Below are 22,491 nucleotides of genomic sequence, written 5' to 3'. Positions count from 1 at the left end.
ATTGAAATCAGTTTGCCCTGTCTGCCTTAGTGATGCTACACCCATGGCAGAATAAAGGCAAAAATGTGGTAAGGATTTAGTTTACTAAACTAATTGGTAAACTTATAAAAAAATAGAAAAGCAATCAGAAGCCCAAGTGCTTCTGCAAATCCTGAACTTTCGGTATAATAAATTATTTCCAGCCTCCTAAAAATCCTATGAAGCATGTGACCCTCCTAGGAAACCCTTCCATAGCACAGCCCTTTACATGGAAATGATCCCTCTCTAGAATACACTTAAAAACAAAAAGCCAAGCCCAAAGTGAGCAGAAAAGAAGTCACAGAGGATCAGGGGGTTATTAACAGCCATGTTTGTTTAAGAAGCCACAAAGCCTCAGGATGGTTTGATGGTGGTATTGCCTGCTAGCTCATGACAGGTCAAATGGTATCTGACTGCAAAATGATATTGTTTCTCTCCAAGACACTGGGATTTTGGCTTCTGCTGTTATCTTACATTTACTCATACTAAGGAAGACTTCAGCTGTGTTGGGAAAGAACTGGCTAATTCTCTCAGCCCTCACAAACACTCTGCAATCCCAAATCCACAGAAGGAATTACAGTGGAACAGCAAAAAGCCGGGGGTGGCAAGCAGAGTAAAACAAATCAAAACAAACAACCAAACAAAAAAACCAACAAACCAACCAAACAAAAAAACAACCCCCACAAGGAGGCTGAAAATCCACTAAATTGGAAAGGATTATTTCACAAGATGGTTCAACACCATAGTAATTCTAACATAAAGGCAGGACAGCAACCCAGGCTTAGAACAACAGGCACATTTCCAGTAACATCACTTCTCATGTCTTTACTGAAGGAATTCTGCGTCACTTCTATGTTGAGAAAGTGTCCAAGAGAGAATTTGAAGAACTTCCTTACTTCAAGTTGATAACAAGGACAACCCCTAGTAAGTAAAATTCTGACCTCTTCAGTTTTCTATCCTTCATATAATCATAGCCTTGAAAAACATTCTCTTTTACTCAACACAGTCAAACAGATCTACTAAGTTTTCCTCCAATATATGGCTGTACATATATATTTAATAATCAAAACACAGCCATTTAAAATATATATATATAACAGTAGTGCATGTCCATATTGTCTTAGTCTCCTGTATTTTGATAAAATACATAATAGGCTGTTTTCTGCCCATACTGCTGTTAAGTCTGAAATATGACTGATGTCAGCACAGCAGCACAATTTGGTTTTATTTAAGATGGCAAGTTCCTCTTAATTTTAAAAGTCATTTATAATAGAAAAAATCAGATTATTAAAGGAGTTCTCCTATATAAACATATATTATAAAGAAGCCTTTCCTATGTTCTTAGCAATAACTCAATTGTTAAAATCTTTGGAAAGGACATTAAATTCTTTTATCACTCTTGATTCAATTTCTTCGTATTTAAACTAGCTTAGGATATAGCACTCAATTTTATAGCTGAACTAAGATACAGACAGTTTTAATTCTCAGTTCTTTTGCATTAAAATGTTGTCATTTTTTTGCTTTAAAAGTAGCCTATTTTTTTGCTGTCAGCCTTCCATAAGCTTGTCATTGTTACCTGTAATATATTATTCCAGTTACCAGGAGTGCAACCGTTTCTGTTAACATTACCAATAATGTATAGCAATACTATACCCAGCAAAGACAGTTTGTATTACACACAGGTAGGCAGAGTTCACAGTGCATAAAACACACTTGTCACTTCCCAACTTTTAAATACTTTGGTTTACCATCAGAATTAAATTTTCAAAATGCTGTCTTATAAAGCAGAGTATCCAATCTTACAAATAGTTAAATAAAGAGGGTCAAGAGACAGAACTGCTTAATTAAATTAAGGAATAATATTCTGGTCCTTGTTTATTATTTTTAACAAAGTTATTTTGCATGGAATATGTTACGTGATTGTAAGATACTCTGAATATTTTCCATGGGAGGGTTGGACATTCTCTCTTTGACCATGGTGAATCAGTTGGCCTGGAGAGTGCCTGTAAATGTCTTCAAAGTTCTCTATGCCCTTTTCTAAGGCAGTATCTGTCTCCTTTGTATTTTTGTTTTCAGGCCAGTGGAAAATATTTAGCGAGGGAGAAGCTCAGATCAGCCAAATGTGTGAAAGCAGAATGTGCAGGACCGAGCTCGAGGATCTGGTAAAGGTTTTGTACCTTGAAAAGTCTGAAAAGGGTCACTGTTAAGGGAGACAGCACTGGAGGGAGAAACACAAGAAAACTTATGAAAACTTGGATCTGCAGCTGGACTGCAGGCTTATTTTGCTTAAGTCAACAGTTGCCCTAAAACCCAGAACTATAATGCAGTAATTATTCACATCATGCACAGCAAATTTGCTGCTTTATGTGTAGTGGTCTGTGTCAACCGTTCAAATATCTCCTCCAAAAGACTAGGAGGCTCTGTGTTACTGGTGGAGGAAGGAGAAAGAGAGACTGTACTTTCCCAGAGTTGCATTTCTTTACAAGTTAAAAAGAGAAAACAGAACATTTTAATTATTATTATTTGGCAAGTTATTCAAACCAATGAAAAGAAGGACATGAAATAAATGTGCAGGAGTTATGGAGAGCATTATTTCCTGTGCTGAATTTGTACAATTTTTGGTCTTGAAATGACTCATGGATTTTTTTTTATAGTAGTGGAGGAAAAGTAAAATGATACAATACTTGTGTCGGAGACATAAAAAACAGATTTAAAACTAACAAACTCCTAAGCAGCCTGCTTTTGGGATGATGTCTTGTAGTTGAGCAAACTGAGTCCATAAACTGAACAGCAGGTGTTAGTGGCAATCACTGTATTTTTGTAGCAATTTGAGCAAATGTTCACTTTTAAGTGGTTTTTCACTGCTTCCTCCACCCACTTCTCTAAAAAATGTGAAGTGTAAGCTTCCTATCACAGCCGTAATAACTTCATTCTTCTCGGCCCTATTAACACATGGTCTTGGCTGATAAACTGCCTTCTAAAGTGATGTGGCAGAAGGTGGTGAAGTACTTGCAGTGCTTTTAAAACACCTAGAGGGTTAAACGTCCCAATTAATAACTCCTTAAGAGTTGCAGCAGCGCTTAATTTATTTCTTCTGATTTTTTACAAACCTAATCTTTTGCCTTTTTCTGAGAGCGACCTCTCAGTTTCATGCTTCAGGGACAGCTCTCTCCCATGACAACACTAAACAGCTACAGCAGGCGTTCAGAACACAGCAGCTCTGTGAAAGCTGTAATGGTTGGGGAAAACAAATCTGAGAGACTGTTAAATTTAGTGTAGCATGTCTACAGTGTGTTTATGTCAGGTGGCTCTCACCTGCAGAAAAAGTGTAATTTTAAAAGCGTTTTCTCTAAAGAGTCGCTAAAATGGTGCATTGCCTCTTGGCTGCAGTGTGGGATTAAATCCCAAGAAGCAAATGACTCTGCCTGCTTTTGCTCCCATTTTCTACTCCACAAGCAGACAGGAATACTGCTGTTCAAACACACCCTAGGAAACAAAGCTTTATGGAAATGGTCTGAGCCAGGGGCTGGTCTTCCTAGGGAGTGAAATCAACAGTGACAGCAAAGGTTTTGAGGTTTGTTGTTCTGCCAGCGACAGCCCTCCAGGGCAGACCCATTTTGAAAGGGATGAGGGTGTGGGAGAGCTCAGTGCTGAATGCCCAAAGCCTGTTTCTGCCATAGCTGCACCATCCTGAGGGGATCCATGGCTTGAGCAGCCAAGCCTGGCAGCCTCCTTCTGCACTGCAGGCCCCAGGGTCCCCAGGTCCTGCCTGGGTGTGATGCCAACTCCTCAACAGGGAGGCAAATGAGGAGAACAAGCAGAGGCTGAATTAGAAAAATACATACAGGGTGATCTCAGGTCCTTAGCTATCGTGCCTGTATATAATGACCCCATTGTCACTAGGCCTGGGCAGAGAGCAGAGAGTATTTAGGAATACTTCCCTCCCTAGCAAGCACTTAATTCAGTTCACCAGATACAAGAAACCATGCTAAAATGAGAGCTCCTCCAGCAACCACATGGATTTGCAAAAACTAAGTACTCTCACCTGGTATCACTAGGAGCCACGGGGGTCTCTTTCCTCCGTGGGCTGCAGGGAAATCCTCGGTGGTTCCTCCATGGCCTCAGGGCCGTCTCTGCCTGGAGCGCCTCCTCCTCCCCAGCCCTCAGTGTCCCGGGGCTGTTTCTCCCACTTTCCTCCCCATTATCCCACTTTTCCCCTCGTTGCCTATCACCATATTCCCCCGTCCTTAACTCCCAGTCCCTGAGGTGCCGCCCACCCGGCTGAGGGGCTCAGCGCTGCCCTGCCGAGGGGCGGCCGGAACCGGATGGAACCGGATGGAACCGGCCCAGGCAGCGCCTCAGCTCCCCTCAGAGGAGCCGCGCAGCACCTGGGCCCCGCCATGAGGCGACAGCACAGAGCTCACCCAGCACCTGTGTCTCTGGTGATGAAAAGGAGAGCCCGGTGTCCCGGGAACACCTGTGTGGGTGTCTGAGGGGCTGTCACAGCCTCACTGAGCTCCTCACACCCCCATTTGGCATCAGCAGTGCCCTCCGCACCTGGGTTGAAATGTGCTGCCAATGGGCAACGCTTTTGTTAGAAATCTTTCAGTCAGTCCTGAATTAACCTTATTGTTCCTCTGGTGAAGATGTTGTAAGGAAGAGGTTCTGAGGAGCTGTAGTGATCTGGTGGGAAGATCAGCAGTGATTTCTCACCTCATGGGCATCTGTGTGTAGCAGTAGCTGGTGAATAAAGACCAAGTGGAAAGTGTACAGTGTTTGTAATTTTTTTTTTTTAAGAAGAAGGCAACCTGCTTTTTGTATTTGTGACAGGACAGGTGGAATCCAGATTGTGTATTTATTTTATAAAAACACTTTTTAAGAAAAGCAAAAAAAAAAAATCATAAGCATTTAGTAAAATGCAGTGTTGCATTTTTCCAGTTTTTGGTCACTCAAGACAACAAAATACACAGTGTCATGTTTTTCATTCTTTTCATGGGATGTATGTCTGTTACGGTACTTATTTATGTACTTGTTGTATCACTTTGACCTGGTTTGATAAATTAATAAACTCTGAAGTTGATAATAAAACGATGTTTTGTGTGTGATGTTCTTTGGTCAAGGTACTTGGGTTCAGTTCCCAGTTTGCAGTTAAGCTGCTGCCACCTCGAAGACCGAACCCCTGAGCCTGGCAGGGCTTTGCTTCAATTAATTCAATTTGCTTCAATTAATTAATGCTACAGTGTTAATCTATAGGGGTGGTAATGGTGCTCCCATTTAAGTCAGTTCCAGACTAAGGAGTAAAAACTTGTTGAAACTCAGCATCCATAGGGTCAACACTGAGCCCTGACTTCTCACTACATCTGAAAATCAAAACAGTTTGTTCTTTTAGGTCTTCTCACAGGAATGCCTTCTGCTGAATTTTGCCAATGAAATTACACTAGCACTCATCTGAGCTAAATTGAAAAGCTATAGAAAGTATCACAACCTGGGGAAAGTGAAGAGAAAAATTAGAAAGCTCAGCAGGATACACAAACTATCAGCTTATTGAAATTATTTAATCTCAAGAGCCACAACTGTTTCTTTCCAGGACTTGTTAGTAGGGCAACAATAGTATGCTGCAGAGGACAGGACCTGCAGTATATAGATTTTCTGCTCAGAGATATGTTTGACCCTTGGGAAATACCCAGTTCAATTCAGCTGTCACCTACCCAGCATGATTAATTTTGAAAATCAAAGCATTGACATCCATACATGGAAACCAGCTGAGGAAGACATCAAGTATTGACAACTGAGAGAACAGTGCAGGACATTCTGCTTTCTAAGCAATACATATTCTGAAGCTTAAAATACTTGGGGAAATGCTGATGGGCTCAAACTGTGCTAATGACTAAAAAGAGATGGTCATAAGAAACGTAAGAAAAAAGTGTAAAACAACTCACACGTAGCTAGCAGAGAGGAGAGCCCTATTCACTGCTGTGTTCTTCTGAAATTACTTTTAAATATACCTACAATGAGCACCAGAATGTGCCAGCCTAACACTCTCATCTTCAAAGACTCTCCATTAAAAAAAAAGGTCAAACCATTTCACAATTCAGATGATGAACACTCAAAATAATTGATAGCACATGAAGTATTTGCGTAATATTGGTGTGCTCTGGTGCCTATTGTGTTATCCATCTAAGATAAAAGCCAAGATTTTGAAGATTTATTATGGGAGGGGTGAAAATTGACAAAGTTAATACCTCTTTCCATTTATTACTTTTGTTTGGGGTTTGAAAAATGTCTTCATCTTCTGATCTGGGGTTTTGGACTGTTCTAATTCTTGAGTCAAGTATGTCTGCAACTACATGAGTATATGAGTACGAACCCACAACCCTGCCCTTCTCACATAACACCAACCCAACTGTGAGCAAGAATGCAAAGCATCCAAAGCAAAAACAAATCATTGATTTTAACGCAGCAAAACAGTTTTTAACAGAGAGACACCGGATGAAAGTGCAGCATGTTCAGAAAAGGCAGCGAGCCTGAATTCACTACAACTTCCCCATCTGTCCTCAAATGACCTTAGCTCAAGAGACACAGTATATCACACTATATAGCTCACTATATATACACTACACACACACTATGTGTGGCTCATACACAGCGCCCAGAGGTGATCTCTCCACAAGGATCAATTCTATCTCCTATAGGTTTACTTCTCCTGTTTCTCTCTTCTTTGTTTGTTTGTTTCAGGCTCACAACACCACAAAATCAAGTGTGTTAAGGCCACAATAAATAAAAACTGCATTGTGTTCTCACTGAAGTAAATGGCAAAACTCACAGTTCCTTTAACACTGGGTCCCTGAAGAACTCCTACTGACACATATTATACTGGTATTAAACACAACTTAGTGTGCTCTGGTATTTAGTACATATCAAAGGTAGATTTTGTACTTTTCACAGATTCCCAGCCACTTTTATTCCTTAGCCAGCTCTGTTACTCCAGCCCATTCTTCCCCACTCTGCCAACAGCTAGGATGAGACAATGAGTCTCAGTCCTAATTTTAGAAGCATAAATAGGGGTCAAGAAATGCTTAAGGTTTATGTCCTGAGGTATTTGTGTCTCACATCTCTAAATGGGAAGACTCAGACTTTGCCACTAAAAATCTAGCTTGAAATTAATATGGAATTTATTTTAATTTCCTGTACTAAAGTGTTGTGCAGCATGGACAGGCTGTATGCTGCTAAATATGCAGTTTGAGATAGCTACAGTTCAATAGAGACTGAAACACTTCCCATATAAACTTTTTCTAGAGTACTCTGGGTGGAATGGAAAAAGCTGTAGAAACACCAAACAAAAAAGAGCTCTTAGCCCAGCTTTTTCATCAGTGAAATGAAAAGGCATTATTTACAAATAATTATAGTTACAGGTGCATAACTATCTCATACAGTAATAGACAACAGTCACCAAGTAATAAATCTTCACCAAGTTCGTCCTAGAAAAAGGAAGATTTTATTTTAAATACAGTTACTTAATGAACAGAAAAGTATTCTTAGAGACACATGTACAGTTCCAAGTGGTGCTACATTCCAGAAAGCTGTGTTATGGTATCTCAGATCCTGTTTTCAATTCTGTGCTATTAGAAAATATTTCCTTGCTTTGAATGCCATATTATATATTCACATATGCTAAGTCTCACTAAAATCATTGTTTTTAGAGCTAGCCAGACAGTGCATCCTTTCAAAAATGGACCAATGACAGCACTGAAAACCATTAGAGGATGTTTACAATCAGAACTGATTATCCACTAAATTTAGCTTTGCCATTTCTATTAATGCAAACCAGTTGTAAAATCATGCAAACAAATCCTTCTAGTAGCCCTTCTCACTCACTTCACACTATGTAAATTACTATAGCCAAGTCTCAATTAAAAAAAAAAAAAAAAAAAGGAAAAGAAAAAAGATATTTTTAGCTTCAGCAAATGTGCTAAATTTCTGGAAATAAAAACCCTGCTGCGATTCTGTTTGAAAGACTTGGTTTATAAATTATGGATTGCTTTCACAACTGAGAGGAAAAAACCTGCAGATTTCTTCATGAACTCAAAGAACATTCAACCTAGAGTCTCTTTTATTTTGCAATAATAAATAACTGAAAGATTCAATTGATAATTGATAATAATAGCCAAAGCCTACAGAGACTTAGGAACTTACAACAGCTTTTCCCACCCTGATAAAAAAAGGTTTTGTGAAACAAACAAACAAACAAACAAACAAACAAAAACCACCAGTCCCCCACCCCCCCAGAGGAATGGAGATCTGCTTCCTAAGAAGTCTTGTGCCCTAGCTGGGAGAAACTCCATAAAATTTCAGCTCTGCTGCCCTGGGAATCTAAAATGATCCTGGCCCATTTCTGCAAAAACTTGTCAAAAGCCAGCCTGTCCCTGCCAACAGCATAATTGTTATTTTCACTAATTGCCAACTGAGAGAGAATCCCAAATCAGAGCTGGTGATTAGGCTTGGGAGACCTCAGAATGATGTAATGTTTAATAATATTCTTTTGACTTAAAACAGGTAGTTCAAAAAGTTGAAAGTGCATTTAATTAAAATATTTTCTAGATCAAAGGGTTTTCCTTTCTGACAAAGCTTCAGCTGCCACAGAGTAATAAACTTTTCAATTTGAAGGTTTGACTGTTCATTGGAGATGCCAAGATCAGGGGAGGAAATGAGAAAATTTGACACAACCCCTTCAAAATGATCTTTAATGTAAGTAAAAATAGACTGATGGGTTCTTTTTTACATCTGAAGTTTTGCCCTACAAACTAACTACTTGAGATATGCTTAAACCTCTTTCCTCTGTTATAAAATCTCCTTAACTCCTCACTGGAAACACATCATCTTCCACTACCTATCTCATATAAAACTCCTATATTTAAAATAATAACAAATAAAATAATAAAAAATTTAAAAAATAATAAAAATAATAAAATAATTAAAATAATAAAAAATAAAATAATAACAAATAAAAAAACAAGCTTAAGGCAGTGATGGAACTTTTTTCCTGAAGTGCTCTCCGTGCCTATACAGTCTGTTTAATCACAGCCTAACATTTTAATTATGTATGTAGCTAAGCAGACTTGCTTGCATTGCCTTAATTATTCTGCATGATAATATGAACAAAGCTCCTCTGTTGAAGTAATCAACAAAAATTTTAGCTGGCTGAGTTTCCTCAAATGTTCCAAGAGCAATGAAAGATCTGATCATTATTTACTGCTGCTGAGAGCTATTTTAAACCTGTTCCCTTCATATCACATATCCCTTTGAGTAGCCTCAAATTCTTTCAATCTGAAAGCCCTGGTAAGGCAGAACAAAAGAGCATTTCTCATTTGCAGAGAGCTGTCTGTGCCATCTGTGTGGTGTTCACTAGCAGGAGATGTCTGAATTCCTGAGCTTTTGGGCAGGAACAGTGCTGCCACTTTCTCACTTTTGTCCAGTTCACAGAACTCCTGGTGCAGAGAGCAGCGGATGTGTTAGAACTGAACCCATGTAAGACAAGTGAAGGTTCATTATCTTGCAATGCAGAAGAAGTTAAGACCAATGGAAATTGGGGCTTGAGGGACCAAAGGGTTAAAGCTTTCCCATTTTGGAGGCGTTTACCATTAATTTCTGCTTTGCCCAACAGAAGCCAAGTGTTTTGAAATCCACTCCGTTTTAGTGGGCCCTGGGAATCAGATCAGTGGTAGCCATGTAAACACTCCAGACCTAGCAATGTATACAGTAGAAGAGAGTCCAAGCATGCTGGAAATCTGTGCAGAATATGTGTCTTTATCAAGAAGTTAAACGTTGTCACTGTAAAAGCTTTCCACATAAAATCTGAAAGGTGAAAAACAGCCAATGTATTTCAAGAGAGGATCTCTCTGGTACCCTGTGAGAAAGTCCAAGTGCTTCATGATTCCACTTTCCTCTCTAAGTCATCTCATCAGATGACACTTCCCATCACACACAACCTGGGGACCACCTCTCCATGCTGTATCTTGAGATACACCTCACCTGTCCCACCATGGAGAGCAGGGGTGGGGGAAGAGAACTACAGGCATTTCCTTTACTTTCTGCATTGAGTTCTTTTTCAAATATTCATTTTCTCAATGGGGAAGCACTAGTCCCATTGGACTATTCTGTTATTCAGGGAAGTGCCTCTAGGAGACAGATAAACTGTTAACACACTGCATCATTAAACAAGGCAATAATAAGTATGTATTCTTCAATTCACACTCACTAATAAAGTTAAAGCCATTCTAGAACTAAGTATTCCCATGATCTTGCTTCCCTCATCTATATTCTAGTCCAGTCCCCGAAGCCTCTCCCTTGCTTCATCTGCATTTTTCCTCTTTGTTTTTTCTTGCCACCAATTCAAATAGTGTTGGACACCAACTCAAAAATTCTGAAGGCTACTGGAGAGCAGTGGGGTTTTTCTGTCATCTTATTGGCAAGGTTTGATGTTAAAAAGTTAGTTTGAAGAAGAAGTAAAATGAGGCAAAACAATGACTGAAACTCCTACCATGCACCTGTGGTTTGAGAGAGCTGGATGTTTGCAAGTGGTTATTTTGCTTTCCCCAAATCAGCCCTTCTGAGACACAGACATTCACTCCTGATAGGAGATGGCAAGAGGGAAGGAAGCAAAGCAGGGGGGAAGGAGAATTTTTAGAGTCATTCAGATGTCAGACCTGAGAAAAGGCTCTATAATGGAAAAGAAAGGGTGAAGAAACCACCACACTGGTCCTGTCTTGTCTCTTACTGAACAACTATGTCATTGATTGACTTGGCAAAATCCTGAGCAGTTTCCTGTGCAGCATTTCATTGTTTGCAGTTGAGCCTTTCTGCTGTGGTCTTGGCCCCCACTTTCTCTGCAGGGTGAAGCTTCTTTCCAGACATACTTCCCCCACCACAACCATCAGGGTGGACCATGAAATATTCACAGCCACACGTCTGTCACAGCACCAAAATTACTCCCTTCAATTGTTCACAAATGTCAGGGCAGAGAGCAGATACCTACCAGTCCTATTTATAAGAGCTTTGCTGGGCTTAAGCCCTGATTTTGAAGCTCAGGTGTCACTGTCATAAAACACATCATCCCCAGCACATGCTGAAACAAACAAGACATCTCAAGCTGCATTGTGACCTCACTCCAAAAATGCACATCCCAGAATGCATCCAGATCAACAGATTTCATTTTTTGGAGTCTGAAAATATCTACAGATCTCTAGAAACAACAGAACTTCACCAGAAACTGCATGAAGAAACATTTTCTCAGATTCCACATTTCCCTGGCCAGCAAATACCAAAAATTGTGGTGAACTCAAGAGCTTTCTCACCAAAGTTATTTTTATGCAATTCCCTTTCATTTATTAAACCTGACATCTGAAAATATTGCTGTCTATTAGATACATTCTGATCTTCATTTGGAATAATTTATAGAATTAATAACTTTTGATTTGGGAGGAAAACGGCCCCAATTCTCTGTAGCATGGATTTGCCTCAACATACAGCAAAAGTCAGCAAGAGGTTTCCCCAGGAAAAGAGGTATGGATGTGATGGAAGTGTGACACAATGTTAAGATCAAGAAGTTAGCAACAGAAACAAGCTACACCCCAAGATCTTAACAAATCCTTGCTTTTCTCCTTCTTTGATCTAGCAAATAGCAGCAAATTCAAAACTGATAAAAAAATCTCTTCTGCCAGCAGTCTTTGAAAACACTGCTGCTGGAGACCACACACAGGATTACAGAGTGTTAAAAGCACATTAGAAACTTATGTGACCAAGATAATCAATAATTAGAATTTTAATCATTTCCCTTTCATAATAATATAGCAAGAAAGGAGCAAATCAGAACTGATTTCTGGCAATATGCAGTGTTAACATTCTGGCTTCATTTTCCATACACACAGATCTATAAAAATAGAAACAACAACTATTAAAAACAGTTTTAAAAAAATAAACTTGCTTTCACTAGAGATAATAACACTTCTCCCCACCCTGAAAAAACATCCTTTTATTTGTCAAGTCAGGAAAAAAGGTCATGCCATTTCTTATAAAATTTGGACAACTTTCAGCCACCTCTACAACAATGACAACTGAGAGACTTAAAGCTGATGTGGGAGGGAAGGAGAGCTCTGCACTGTAGGAATTCACACTTCACTGGATTTTACTTTTGTATGATTTGAATTTTATACGTTTAGAAAAGAAATCATACACATAAATGTCTAGGCCTAAACTTGTCCCTGTTTTCAGGCAAATTTCAGGCTCTCCTGCCTGCCCTTCCAGTTCCTCCTCAGGAACTTCATTCCACCTGAGCTCACTTGTGAAAAAGGCCCAACTATGGTTTTCTGATAAGGAAAAAAAAAAAAAAGTTTGTGAAAAATATTACATTCATCCTGCCTTTCTTCACTGAGTTTTCTTTTCCAAATGCATTGGTTTTGTTCTGGGATAGAGTTAATTTTCTTTATGGCAGCTGGTGCAGGGCTGTGTTTTGGATTTGTGCTGGAAATAGTGTTGAGAACACAGGGATGTTTTAGTTGCTCTTGAGCAATGCTTTTATAGTGCTAAGGCTGTGGGTACACAAGAAGCTGGGAGGGGGGGCAGCCAGGACAGCCAACCCCAACTGAGCAAAGGGACATTTCACCCCGTAGGACATCATGTCAGCAATAAAGCTGAGGGGCAGGTTAGGAGGGGGGGCACTGGCTAAGGACCAGCTGGGCACTGGGCTGTTGGTGGTGAGCACTTGTTTTCATTTGCATTACCTGTCATTCTGGGGTTTTATTTTTCTCTCTGTTATCTTTTCCCTTTTCCTTACAATTATTTACCATTGCCATTATTATTATTTATTTGAGTGGTTTTATCTCAACCCACAAATTTTCTCACTTCTACACTTCTGATTCTTTACCCCATTCACTGTCTATTTATTTTACATGAAGGAAAAACAAAGAATGGATGTGAAAGCACAAAAGGGGAAGAAGCAGGTCTCTCCATCTTCAGTTTCCTACTGGAAATGCTTCTCAGCCCCTTCCTATGCACCTCCCAGCTCATGGTGCAGCCCCCAGACTTCCCACTCCCTGTATGCTCAATTTTCTTCAAGTCCCTGATAGATGATTGGTAGCATTTCAATTGGATCAGTTACCAAAGTGCTAATTTTCAAAAAGTTATATATCCCTGTAAAGCTAAAAAATAGCTCATCCTTTGATCAGAACAGCTTACTAACTCTTAGAGAGTCAGTAAAGATTCTCTTTCCTGAATAAAGAAAATTGTCAATCTGTATTTACACTAAAAATCCAACAGTGAAAACTACATTAGGCCAAAATCTCTTGCCTGGTTTTGTTTCTTGGCATTCATATCCCAGAGTTGGGTTCACCATGGCTGCCTCAGCTCCAGGAGCAGCAGCTCAGAGAGCAGAATAAGACAGAACTACATTTACAGGGGGGTGACCAACATTTCTAAACTGGGTTCTGAGTTCTTGAAGGTTCAGAGTCACCTGAAAGGAACCTCAGAGCAGCTATTCTCTAAAAATTAATCTTTCCTTGGTACCTCAAACTAGTCACCCAAGGAATAAATAAATCTGCAGCACTAATATTCAACTTCCTATTTTCACTGGTAGCAGCTTTTGCAGGGATAATTTAATTCCTCTGTTTCATCTAGCATTGAGGCTTGTAAACTCCTTTGAGGATCCCTACCAGGAATTCATCAACATGAAGGATATATACTGGGAAGATCATAATCAAGTCAATCAAGGGGAGAAATTCAAAAGCTTTGCCACTAAAGAAATCAAACATAAAAGCCTCCCTGGAGGGGAAGAGGTTTATGTACCATGCCTGGCCTATGTTAAGAAAATTAAAACTCGTTTCACAACATAAAAGAGCCAAAGTGTCAAGTCACTAAAACCAGTTTCCAGTACAGATGCCCTTTTCCAGACTGGTTTATGAGGGAAATACAGATTTATAATACATTTAAAGAAACACAACTGACAAAACACATAACTAAAGGATATCTACAAGGAAGAGAGCACAGAACATAAATTAAACAAGGGCAATTTAAATGCAATTTCGCAGCCATCTGTGTTGCTATAACTAAGGATACTTCTGTTTATATACATGGCAAACTTCTTATTTTTTTGAAAGGAAATGTTTGCAAAGCAGATACCTCTAAGGAACCTCACTCAACATGAGCGTTGAGGTTTGCTCTTATTATTTCCCAAAGTTTATTCAGATGGAAGGGCAGCAATGGATGGGAAAAAGTGAGATGTGCATGGCAGAAAGAGGACCCAGACTGATGGTTGGTATGTGTGTCCAGCCATGGAAATGGACTTGGGTTTGTTGCTCTTTATTTCGTTTGGTATTGGTAATTCTCCTCTTCCCTCCCCTTTGTCTGGTTCAGTACTTTTATTTTTAAAGCCTGCATATTTAGGGTGAGACACATTTTACATGTATCATTCAGAGCAGAGTGGAAAGAAATGAGTTTTCTGAAGAAGGCTGTCAAGGTATCAGACAGAAAAGAACAGGATGTAAACTGACTGTCCCAGGGTGGATGTCAAAAAGAAAGGTAGCATCTTCCTTGCCCCCAAAAAGGGCAATATGCTACTGCCTTCCCAAAACTGTCCTCCTTTCATATAGAGGAGTCAATAGAACTGAAACAGAAAATTAGCTGAGCAGCAAAATGGGGTTCTTTAAACTTGAGGAAGAAAGATGATCTCCATTTTAGCATTTTAGCAGTGGTTTGGGCAATGCAGCTACATAACTGGGTAAACATTTTGTTGCCTCCAGAAGAGCCATAAAGAATCTGGTGGAGATTTTTCAAAGCTGCCTTAAGGGCTGGATGTCTAATCCCCATTAAAACTAAGAGAAACTGGCTCCCCAAACCCAGTCAATGGCTTTGAAGAATCAGCTCCATGGGGATAATACAGAGTATCAAAGGGTAGGGATGAATTGTACAGTTAACTGCATCACATGGGAGTTACTTGTTTGTTTCTTGATTAAAAAGGAGGTTGGGGGGAGAAGACAACAGCAATAATAGATACTGAAGATGATGATGATGATGATAGTAACAATAGAGACTGAGCTCAATGCCCAGACAGATTTTTTTCCCAATGGGCTTTAAACACAGTGGAAAGTTTTATAATAATAATTGGAATTCTCTGACTGAGCTCAAGACTCAGATCTTTTCTGGCATGATGACATTACTTCTAAGTTTGCCCATTTTCCCATTTTATTCTCTTAAGGTTAAAGAGAAGCTTTCAGCAAGAAAGAAAAAAATAAAGTGTCATTAATGTAAAGGATGAGAATTCTCAACAATACAAATGACAGCCTGCTTGATTTATCTTTGAATTTTTTTTTAATTATTTTTAAATTTTTATTGAACTTTTTTTTTAACATTATTAATCATAAACACTTTGAAATACTTTCCACCAACTGGGCTGAAAAAGCATTTTTAGTTTAAGACTGTTCCTCTCCTTAAATTATTACAAATGTTTACAAACTCTGTTCTTATTAAGTATTGGCAATATCCAACACAATTTAGAGGCAACAAATTAAAATTGATAAAAGGAAATATGTAATGCAGAACAAGAATTGCTGGAACTCATAGACACAGGAAATGTTTCATTGGATTCACTGAAATATTAAATTATTACATGAATAAAAATACCCACAGTTCCATAAGACGGGATCAAGAGTTCACCATCAGGAATTTGTCATTATTTATTTAGGTGGGATTCCCACAAACTATACTGAGTTCCCAGTCTTATCTGAGCTAAAACTTCTTTTGTACCTCACTGAAACAGCTACTTGTAACCTCTTGATGCCAATGGTCCCTGGTCTTATTTTGTAGATAGGGAAACTGAGGCTCAGGGGGGGATGCAGTTGATCCTCTCACCCTGAAGGCACCTGCAGCAATGTTTGGCACCACTGGACATGTTTGCAGATAACTCCTGCCCTCACACAGCTCTCACAGTCCCACTGTCTTTTTTATCATTTTAAAACCACCTGTTCTTACTTCTTTTACAGAAAAACACCTCTTCCCTAGAAAGACTCCCACAAGAGGAGATGGAATGAGTTGTTTTGAGAATCAGTCAGACTGGTTATGTACAAAGTCACAGCCCTTTGGTCTCTTTCAACATTTGGAGATAGTGTTTGCTGAAATGCAGAAAAATAGAGGCAACTTGAAATGAGAGCTCTGACAGCCTTAAGTTTCCCTTTCAATTAAACAGCTCCTGCCTTTTCAGGCAACCCACACTTGGTAGGAGCATTTCACTCAGCTTTCCTCCTGACCTCTGGCTTCAGGGCTTTATTTCTACAGAGTAAAATGAGAGTGTGTCCATACTTAGGTGCCAAATTGGGGTAGAAGTCACTGCAAAAACATGAATAATGCTCAACATTACCAGAAGTAAATTAAGTCTGACTAAACAAGCCATGGCAAACAGGGTAAACTCACACTGTAAGGTGGACTTTCACACAGAAGGCAGCTATAAACTGAGTGTGGCCTGCAAATCAATCAGCCCCCTGCCTCTACCTAATGAGACCCTTTTCTTTATTGCATTTTTATAGACTTATAAAACCAGCATAGGATGGATTATATAGGCTGTCTGTCTACCCTGTCCATCTGTCACTCTGCTAAGGGTGTTCACCCCCACAGACCAGGACAGTGCTTGGTAGGGGTTGGAAGGGAAGGGAATATGGATGTGATTGAGACTTCTAAAAAATGAACAACACAGCAACAGACGTACAACCTCCTCCCCACTAGAACACTGAATTCCAACAATACCAGTGTGTAAAAAGGACTGTAAAATCAAAACGAGTCAACAGGAAAACTTCTCTGCAAATGCAGCACAACACTTCAGCAGCCTTTGTGTTGCAAAGGGTGAAAAACTTCAGCCCTAATTCGTGTTAAAAACACAGACAGTTTTCTCAGAACTCTAAATGTAGCATAATTACTTAAAAAAACAAGTTATGTCTGTTTGGGTAGAACCGTTTCAAAGTTCTAAGATAATGACTTCATTTAACATGCATTACACAAAAGACATTTTTGGAGCTATTCCCATAGAATCAAAGCTTTCCTGTTCACGTAACTCATTTTTGTGATTCTTTATTTTGTCAGTGTTGCTGTAAACAATGTACTGCCCATGGCAGGGGGGTGAGGAGAGACTGTTTAAGGGAAAATAGTCATCCCTGCACAGAATTCTGTAGTTACATTTACCAGCTGCAGAAGTGTTCTGATAAACTGCCAAAGTGGGTCACTATAAAGCAACACTCCTTTAAAGTTTTAATCCCTATTAAAGGAAATTATCTGGACTCTCTCCAGAAGCATTTTTGGGGGGAGAAAGGGGCAAAAGCTTCCGTAGAAGATCAAATGTTGTTGATTATAAATTCATTACCAGCAGAGCTGCTAACTTCAGTAAATTAACAAGGAGCTTTTATTATATCCAATCAAGCTCTTGTTAAAGATAACAAGTTCTTTTCATTCCTTGTATTTGTGTAACAGTCACTTTTCTGGAACTCATCAAAGCTCTCTGTGAATCCATGCCAAAGTACCATTCTCTCTTTTAACAGCTTTAAAAAAATAATGAAACCTTCTGATCACAGTGCAAAAGCACTGATTATGTTAAAATATCTCAAGATAAAAGATTTGGAATTATAAAGAAATCATTCCCATAGCAGCAAAGAGATTGATATTAATCACACAGCAGAAAAGTCCTAAAATGATCAGTTTTTCACACTTTTTTTAAATTGTTTTGTTTGTACAGAAAAAAGCTTAGCTAAACAGCCTCTTTATGAAATCTGATAATGTAATGAAGATCTATTATGGTTTCACTTCAGACCAGGCTTTCACTCAAATATTAATTGCTAAAAAGCTATTTTACATAATCAGTTTAACCATGTGATTATGTTAAGAATTCTTTCTTTCTTTATCAAATAATCAAAATTAGGAGGGAAGAATGTTTTGCTTTGAGGCTTCTCACTAATACATTTTACAGCAACTAAAATTTTTACAAAAAAGATCCACACGTATTTCAAGAGCAAATATCTTGGTGACAGTCTATTGCACTGAGATCCCTTCCTAACATCCTGTGATCCAGATACATATTTTTCATCCATTTCATTTGCCTGCTGTCCAAGTTTACTGGTGATGAAAGAAACCTTTCTGGAAAATACTTAAGAAAGTTCTAATGTCCACTGAAATGAATGTCTAGAGTGGATTAATCTGAGAAGTTTTCTTTAAAAATTTAAGATTATCTTTACAGTAAAGTATGATCCAAACATACACCACTGATGAGATTCAGCACTTAATAATAAAAGGCAATGCAAAACAGTTTTCTCAGTCCCACCTCTCTAGTAATACCAAAAAAAAAATGGATAAGATGTGTCTTTTTAGATAGGTGAACTAAAAATCCTGCTGTATACAGTAAGGTATTTCCACAATTTAATTTTTTTTCCTATTGTCAACTAGTAACTTGTTGCTTATTACTGAGACTTCTTGAAGCCCTTTGTCCTATGAAGCTATTTAAGTGGGAGCTCTTACTGAAAGTGCAGTTCTTTTGTTTATTTCTTCTATATCTGTTGGCCAGAATGAAATACCCCAGCACAGAGAAGCTGAACATGAAGATGGCCATTTTTTCTCCTCCCAGTAGGACACGAGTTGTATCTGGGCAGCCTTCCATTGTCTGTTGTCCCAGCATACAAGTGTTTGAAAATTCTCTGTAGAGGCACAGTCCAAAAGTCAAGAGGTGAAGCTGAGAGAGCAGCCACCTGCAGTCTTTTTATATCTGCATAATATCAAATACATTCAACTTAAAATGTTCTTGGAGAGCTCTAGCATCCTGTAATTACCATGTAATACATCTCTCCTCCCCAAAGCAGTCTAAGGCTCATTGGCTCTGGATAGATAAAAATGGTCACCATTAAGCAGCCCAACATTATGTCATGCACTGACAGATGGGCTGTGGAGCAGCACCAGGGTTGGGAGCACAAGCACTCGTTTGCCACAGGAGATTCAGTGCTGAATGCTGCCACTGAGCTTCTGGGGAGCCTCAAGCAAGTCACTTCATCTTTGTGACATCTCCTTTGTGCTGTGCAGACTGAGAAGGAAAGAGCTCTGATGTTCTCCTGCTGGTGTGGGGCTGGTTCAGCCCTTGCTCTCAGCCTTCATCTCTCAACAGTCTCAGAACAGCTTCTTCCTTGGAATCATCCTGCTAGCAGTAGTTATGGAATTGCCTCTGCTGTGTTTAATCTTTGATCAAAGTCTCTTCCTCTGCAGTGCCAGTGCCCACTCCTGGTTAAACCAAGCTCTATACTTGGACAGTGGCAAGTGCTGTGGTAATTCCCCCTTGTATGAGGTGAAAAAAGCCCTGGATACAGTGTGAGGCTGAAGGGGTGAAAACAGGGCTCTCACATCCACCCCAGTGTCCCACATGTTTCACTGAACAACAAAACCCCAGCTACAGTTGAACTGAACCATGTTGGACTGGTACTTCTGAAAGAGGAAGGGTTCCTTGTAGGACCTCAGCATGCTACCCCATTACCACAATGTTGGTTCTTTCCTCCAACTCAGAGGCTCTCTGAGGAACACAGCAAGGCAATACTAGGACTCAACAAGTGGTGTCCTTCCTACCCAATGATGCATGGTCACAACGAGATATAGGAAGGAAGAAAAAGAAAACAACAGATAACTAACCTAACAAAAGACACAGGAGCTGAGAAGGTGTCCAGAACAATTGAGGGATGGATGATGCAAGAGGAATCATAAAGAAGACAAGTGGCCATAGTCACAAAATAAATTTCTTCTAAATGACCATACTCATAAACTGGTCCTGTGTGCCACAAAGCACCACAAATTAGCTATGATCTTGTTTCATCAGAGATTAACAAATCTGCTGTCATCTCAGTTTGATGGTACATGATCTATAATGCCAAGAAAATTCAGTCATCTTTCGCTCTAGAGGGAGTCTCTTGCTCTAGCAGCAGACAAGGCTGACAGGTTGGGGACTGTTTTGTTCTTTAAAGCAAGTAAAATATCAGGCAAGCAGCCCTGCCACAGTTAGCATGTAAAAAATACATGGAAGCTTTTTCTCATGGCAGCAGGCAGAAAGACCAGCAAAAGTTATGCAGCTCCCCAGACAAAATACAACATGATGATGTTTTCTGTATTAAAAACTTAAAATGCATATGAACAGAAAATATTAAATAATTAGTTATCTAATAGGATAGGTAACAACACCCATCCATCATTTCCTCCTTGGACACACAGATTCATTGGCTGACACAAGATCCTTAAGTATTCTGAACCAACAACAGTCTCTGCCTTTCATATTTATCTCGTGTTCAAACGATGACTGAAATTTGAACATTTAAAACTGAAAGATGACCTTACTTGTTATGGCAGAAATTTTGGTGCCACCAGCAGTTACACATCATTAAATACAAGCTAAAGCTCCTGTGTTGCTTTTTTCCTTCTTTCTTTGTTTGCTTTGTTTCTGTACTTGCCTTTCCTCCCGTTAAACTCACTGGCCAAATCAGTCACTGTTATCCTTTTTAAGAATCTTTTCATAATTAACCAAATGGAGAAGGGAAAAAAAAAAATCATGTTTCCAATTCTCTAAAACCCAAATCTTATCCACCCACTGCAACATCTGCAGATGATAAGCACAGAATGTCTCTTCATTAATACCAATAATGCTGGTTGTTAATAAATACACACAAGGATTTTTTGAGCTAGACTGAAACTATTTGTACAGCCTCGTTTTGCAGTCATTGCTCAGGCAAAACCAACTCTTGAATCAAAGAGAGCTCAAAGGGAAGAGCTCTTATCTTGCTTTTGGCACTCAGCATAGTGGGGGAATCCCAGCAGGAGCAGTGGGGATACCCACCTGGCTCTTCAGTAGCTGTAAGAAGGTGTCTCAGCTCTGAGTCAACCTCCTTTTGGTAAAGCAACTACTGGTGGCAATAAATGAAGATTTTTTTATTTATTTATTTATTTATTTTTATTTTTATTTTTTTTGTGGAGCCAAAAAAACAGGTTTTAGTAGGAACTGGTAATGTTCTGCTACAGTTTGAATGTCTCCTACCGTTTTGGGAGGGATCTAATCAGCTGTAATAAAGTGTGAGAGATATTAAGGACTGTCAGTCTCAAGTATTTAAAAATTAAATCTTCTCTTCCCCTAAAGAATGAGCCAAGTCAAAATACTCTTTTAATCAATTGTGGGGTTTTTCAAATAGATTTTAAGTCTTTGAGGTTTTTGTTTCTGAGCTTTTTTCACAACAAGTGGCTCAAGAACTTATTTTTCAAACTAAAATGCTTGCAGAATCAAACTGTTCTGGCAATGAGGCTTTTGAAAAAAATACTAAAAATCATTTTAAAATTATTACTACTCACCATTCTATTTCTGTATGTCCTAGAGATTTAAAATTACCTTCCATGCTAGTCCAAGGCCAAAGAAAATCTGTTATTTGAAATATTTTTCTAATGATTCTTACTCAGTTGTGTGTATTTCAGACTTCTGCAGGTTTCATTTTGTGTTTACAAATACCCTGGTGACAGGGCCATGTTCATTCAGCTTTTCCAGGTTATTTACATAAGATTAAGATTAAAATTGCTGTTGGGTGAGCTGGTTCAGAGACTTAGCTCCCTCCAGAAATGTTCTTTTGAGGAACACAGTTGCAAGTATTCCAGAACAAAGAGACACAAGAAAATGTGGGTTTCAGTGACAAAGAGTGGTGATGACATTCAGGCACTGAAGGCTGAGCACACTGTATCTCATGGGTTGATGGTTATTCCCAGAATGTGCAATTAAAATGCAGCTGTTCATTAGGAAAATAATACACTACTCTTGCTGAAGTAAGGTGTATCATGAGCAAACCAAGAGGTCATCTATGGTCAAACACCATTCTGTGAATCAGCTCTGAACAGGAGATTTGATAATTTGCAATAAAATGGGAAGGCTTGAAGCAAGAACAACAGTAAGATTTTGAAAGCTGAGCACGACTTGGAGAAGGTCTTAAAAATTACTTTCAATAGTAAAAAAATAAAATCAATACTAGGAGCACTTACAGTGAATTTAGCTGGTTAAAGCATCAGAAATTTCTAGGAACTCTTCTTTTCCAAAACAAATATCAACCCAAAAAGATAGGCAGTCTCAAAACCAACTATGCCTTCAATATTAAAAAATTCACAGGGAAGAGGTGAGAGGCAGATTCTCTTTTTCACACACATCTTTGTTATTTCTGTAGCAGGTCAGAAGTCTTGCAAACATCCAGTTATACTTATTCCTTGTTTAAAGTCAGCTTTAAGTATTGCAAGATGAAAAAGACCTTTGTGCAAATACAGAGTGACTGTATTATCTAGGTGCTAATCTGGTTGTTACCTGAAATAAGAAAAGAAAACCAAGTGCTGCTTTACTTTTTATTCATCTCCTTTTTCCTCCCTGCCTCACATTCCTCTCAGTGTTTTGACCTAGGG

At 39.0% G+C, this 22,491-nt stretch overlaps 1 protein-coding gene and 1 long non-coding RNA gene across 7 annotated transcripts in view; one reads left to right on the top strand and one right to left on the bottom strand.

Moving 5' to 3' along the window:
* CHRDL1 (chordin like 1) overlaps nt 1-2,225 on the top strand; it is a 35,850-nt gene extending 33,625 nt beyond the window's left edge. For all 6 annotated transcript variants that reach the window (XM_030449045.1, XM_008493615.2, XM_030449043.1 and 3 more), the window contains 2 exons: nt 853-942; nt 2,095-2,225. In XM_030449045.1, the coding sequence (XP_030304905.1) occupies nt 853-942; nt 2,095-2,225 (221 nt within the window). The remainder of the gene's footprint in view (nt 1-852; nt 943-2,094) is intronic.
* The window catches only part of LOC115598196, a 65,303-nt gene that overhangs the window by 2,411 nt on the left and 40,401 nt on the right, over nt 1-22,491 (bottom strand). The window lies entirely within an intron of this gene.

Source organism: Calypte anna, chromosome 4 (genome assembly GCF_003957555.1).
Source record: "Calypte anna isolate BGI_N300 chromosome 4, bCalAnn1_v1.p, whole genome shotgun sequence".
NCBI lineage: Eukaryota > Metazoa > Chordata > Aves > Apodiformes > Trochilidae > Calypte > Calypte anna.
Note: the sequence above shows the minus strand (reverse complement) of the source record. Positions and strands in the feature narration are given on the sequence as shown.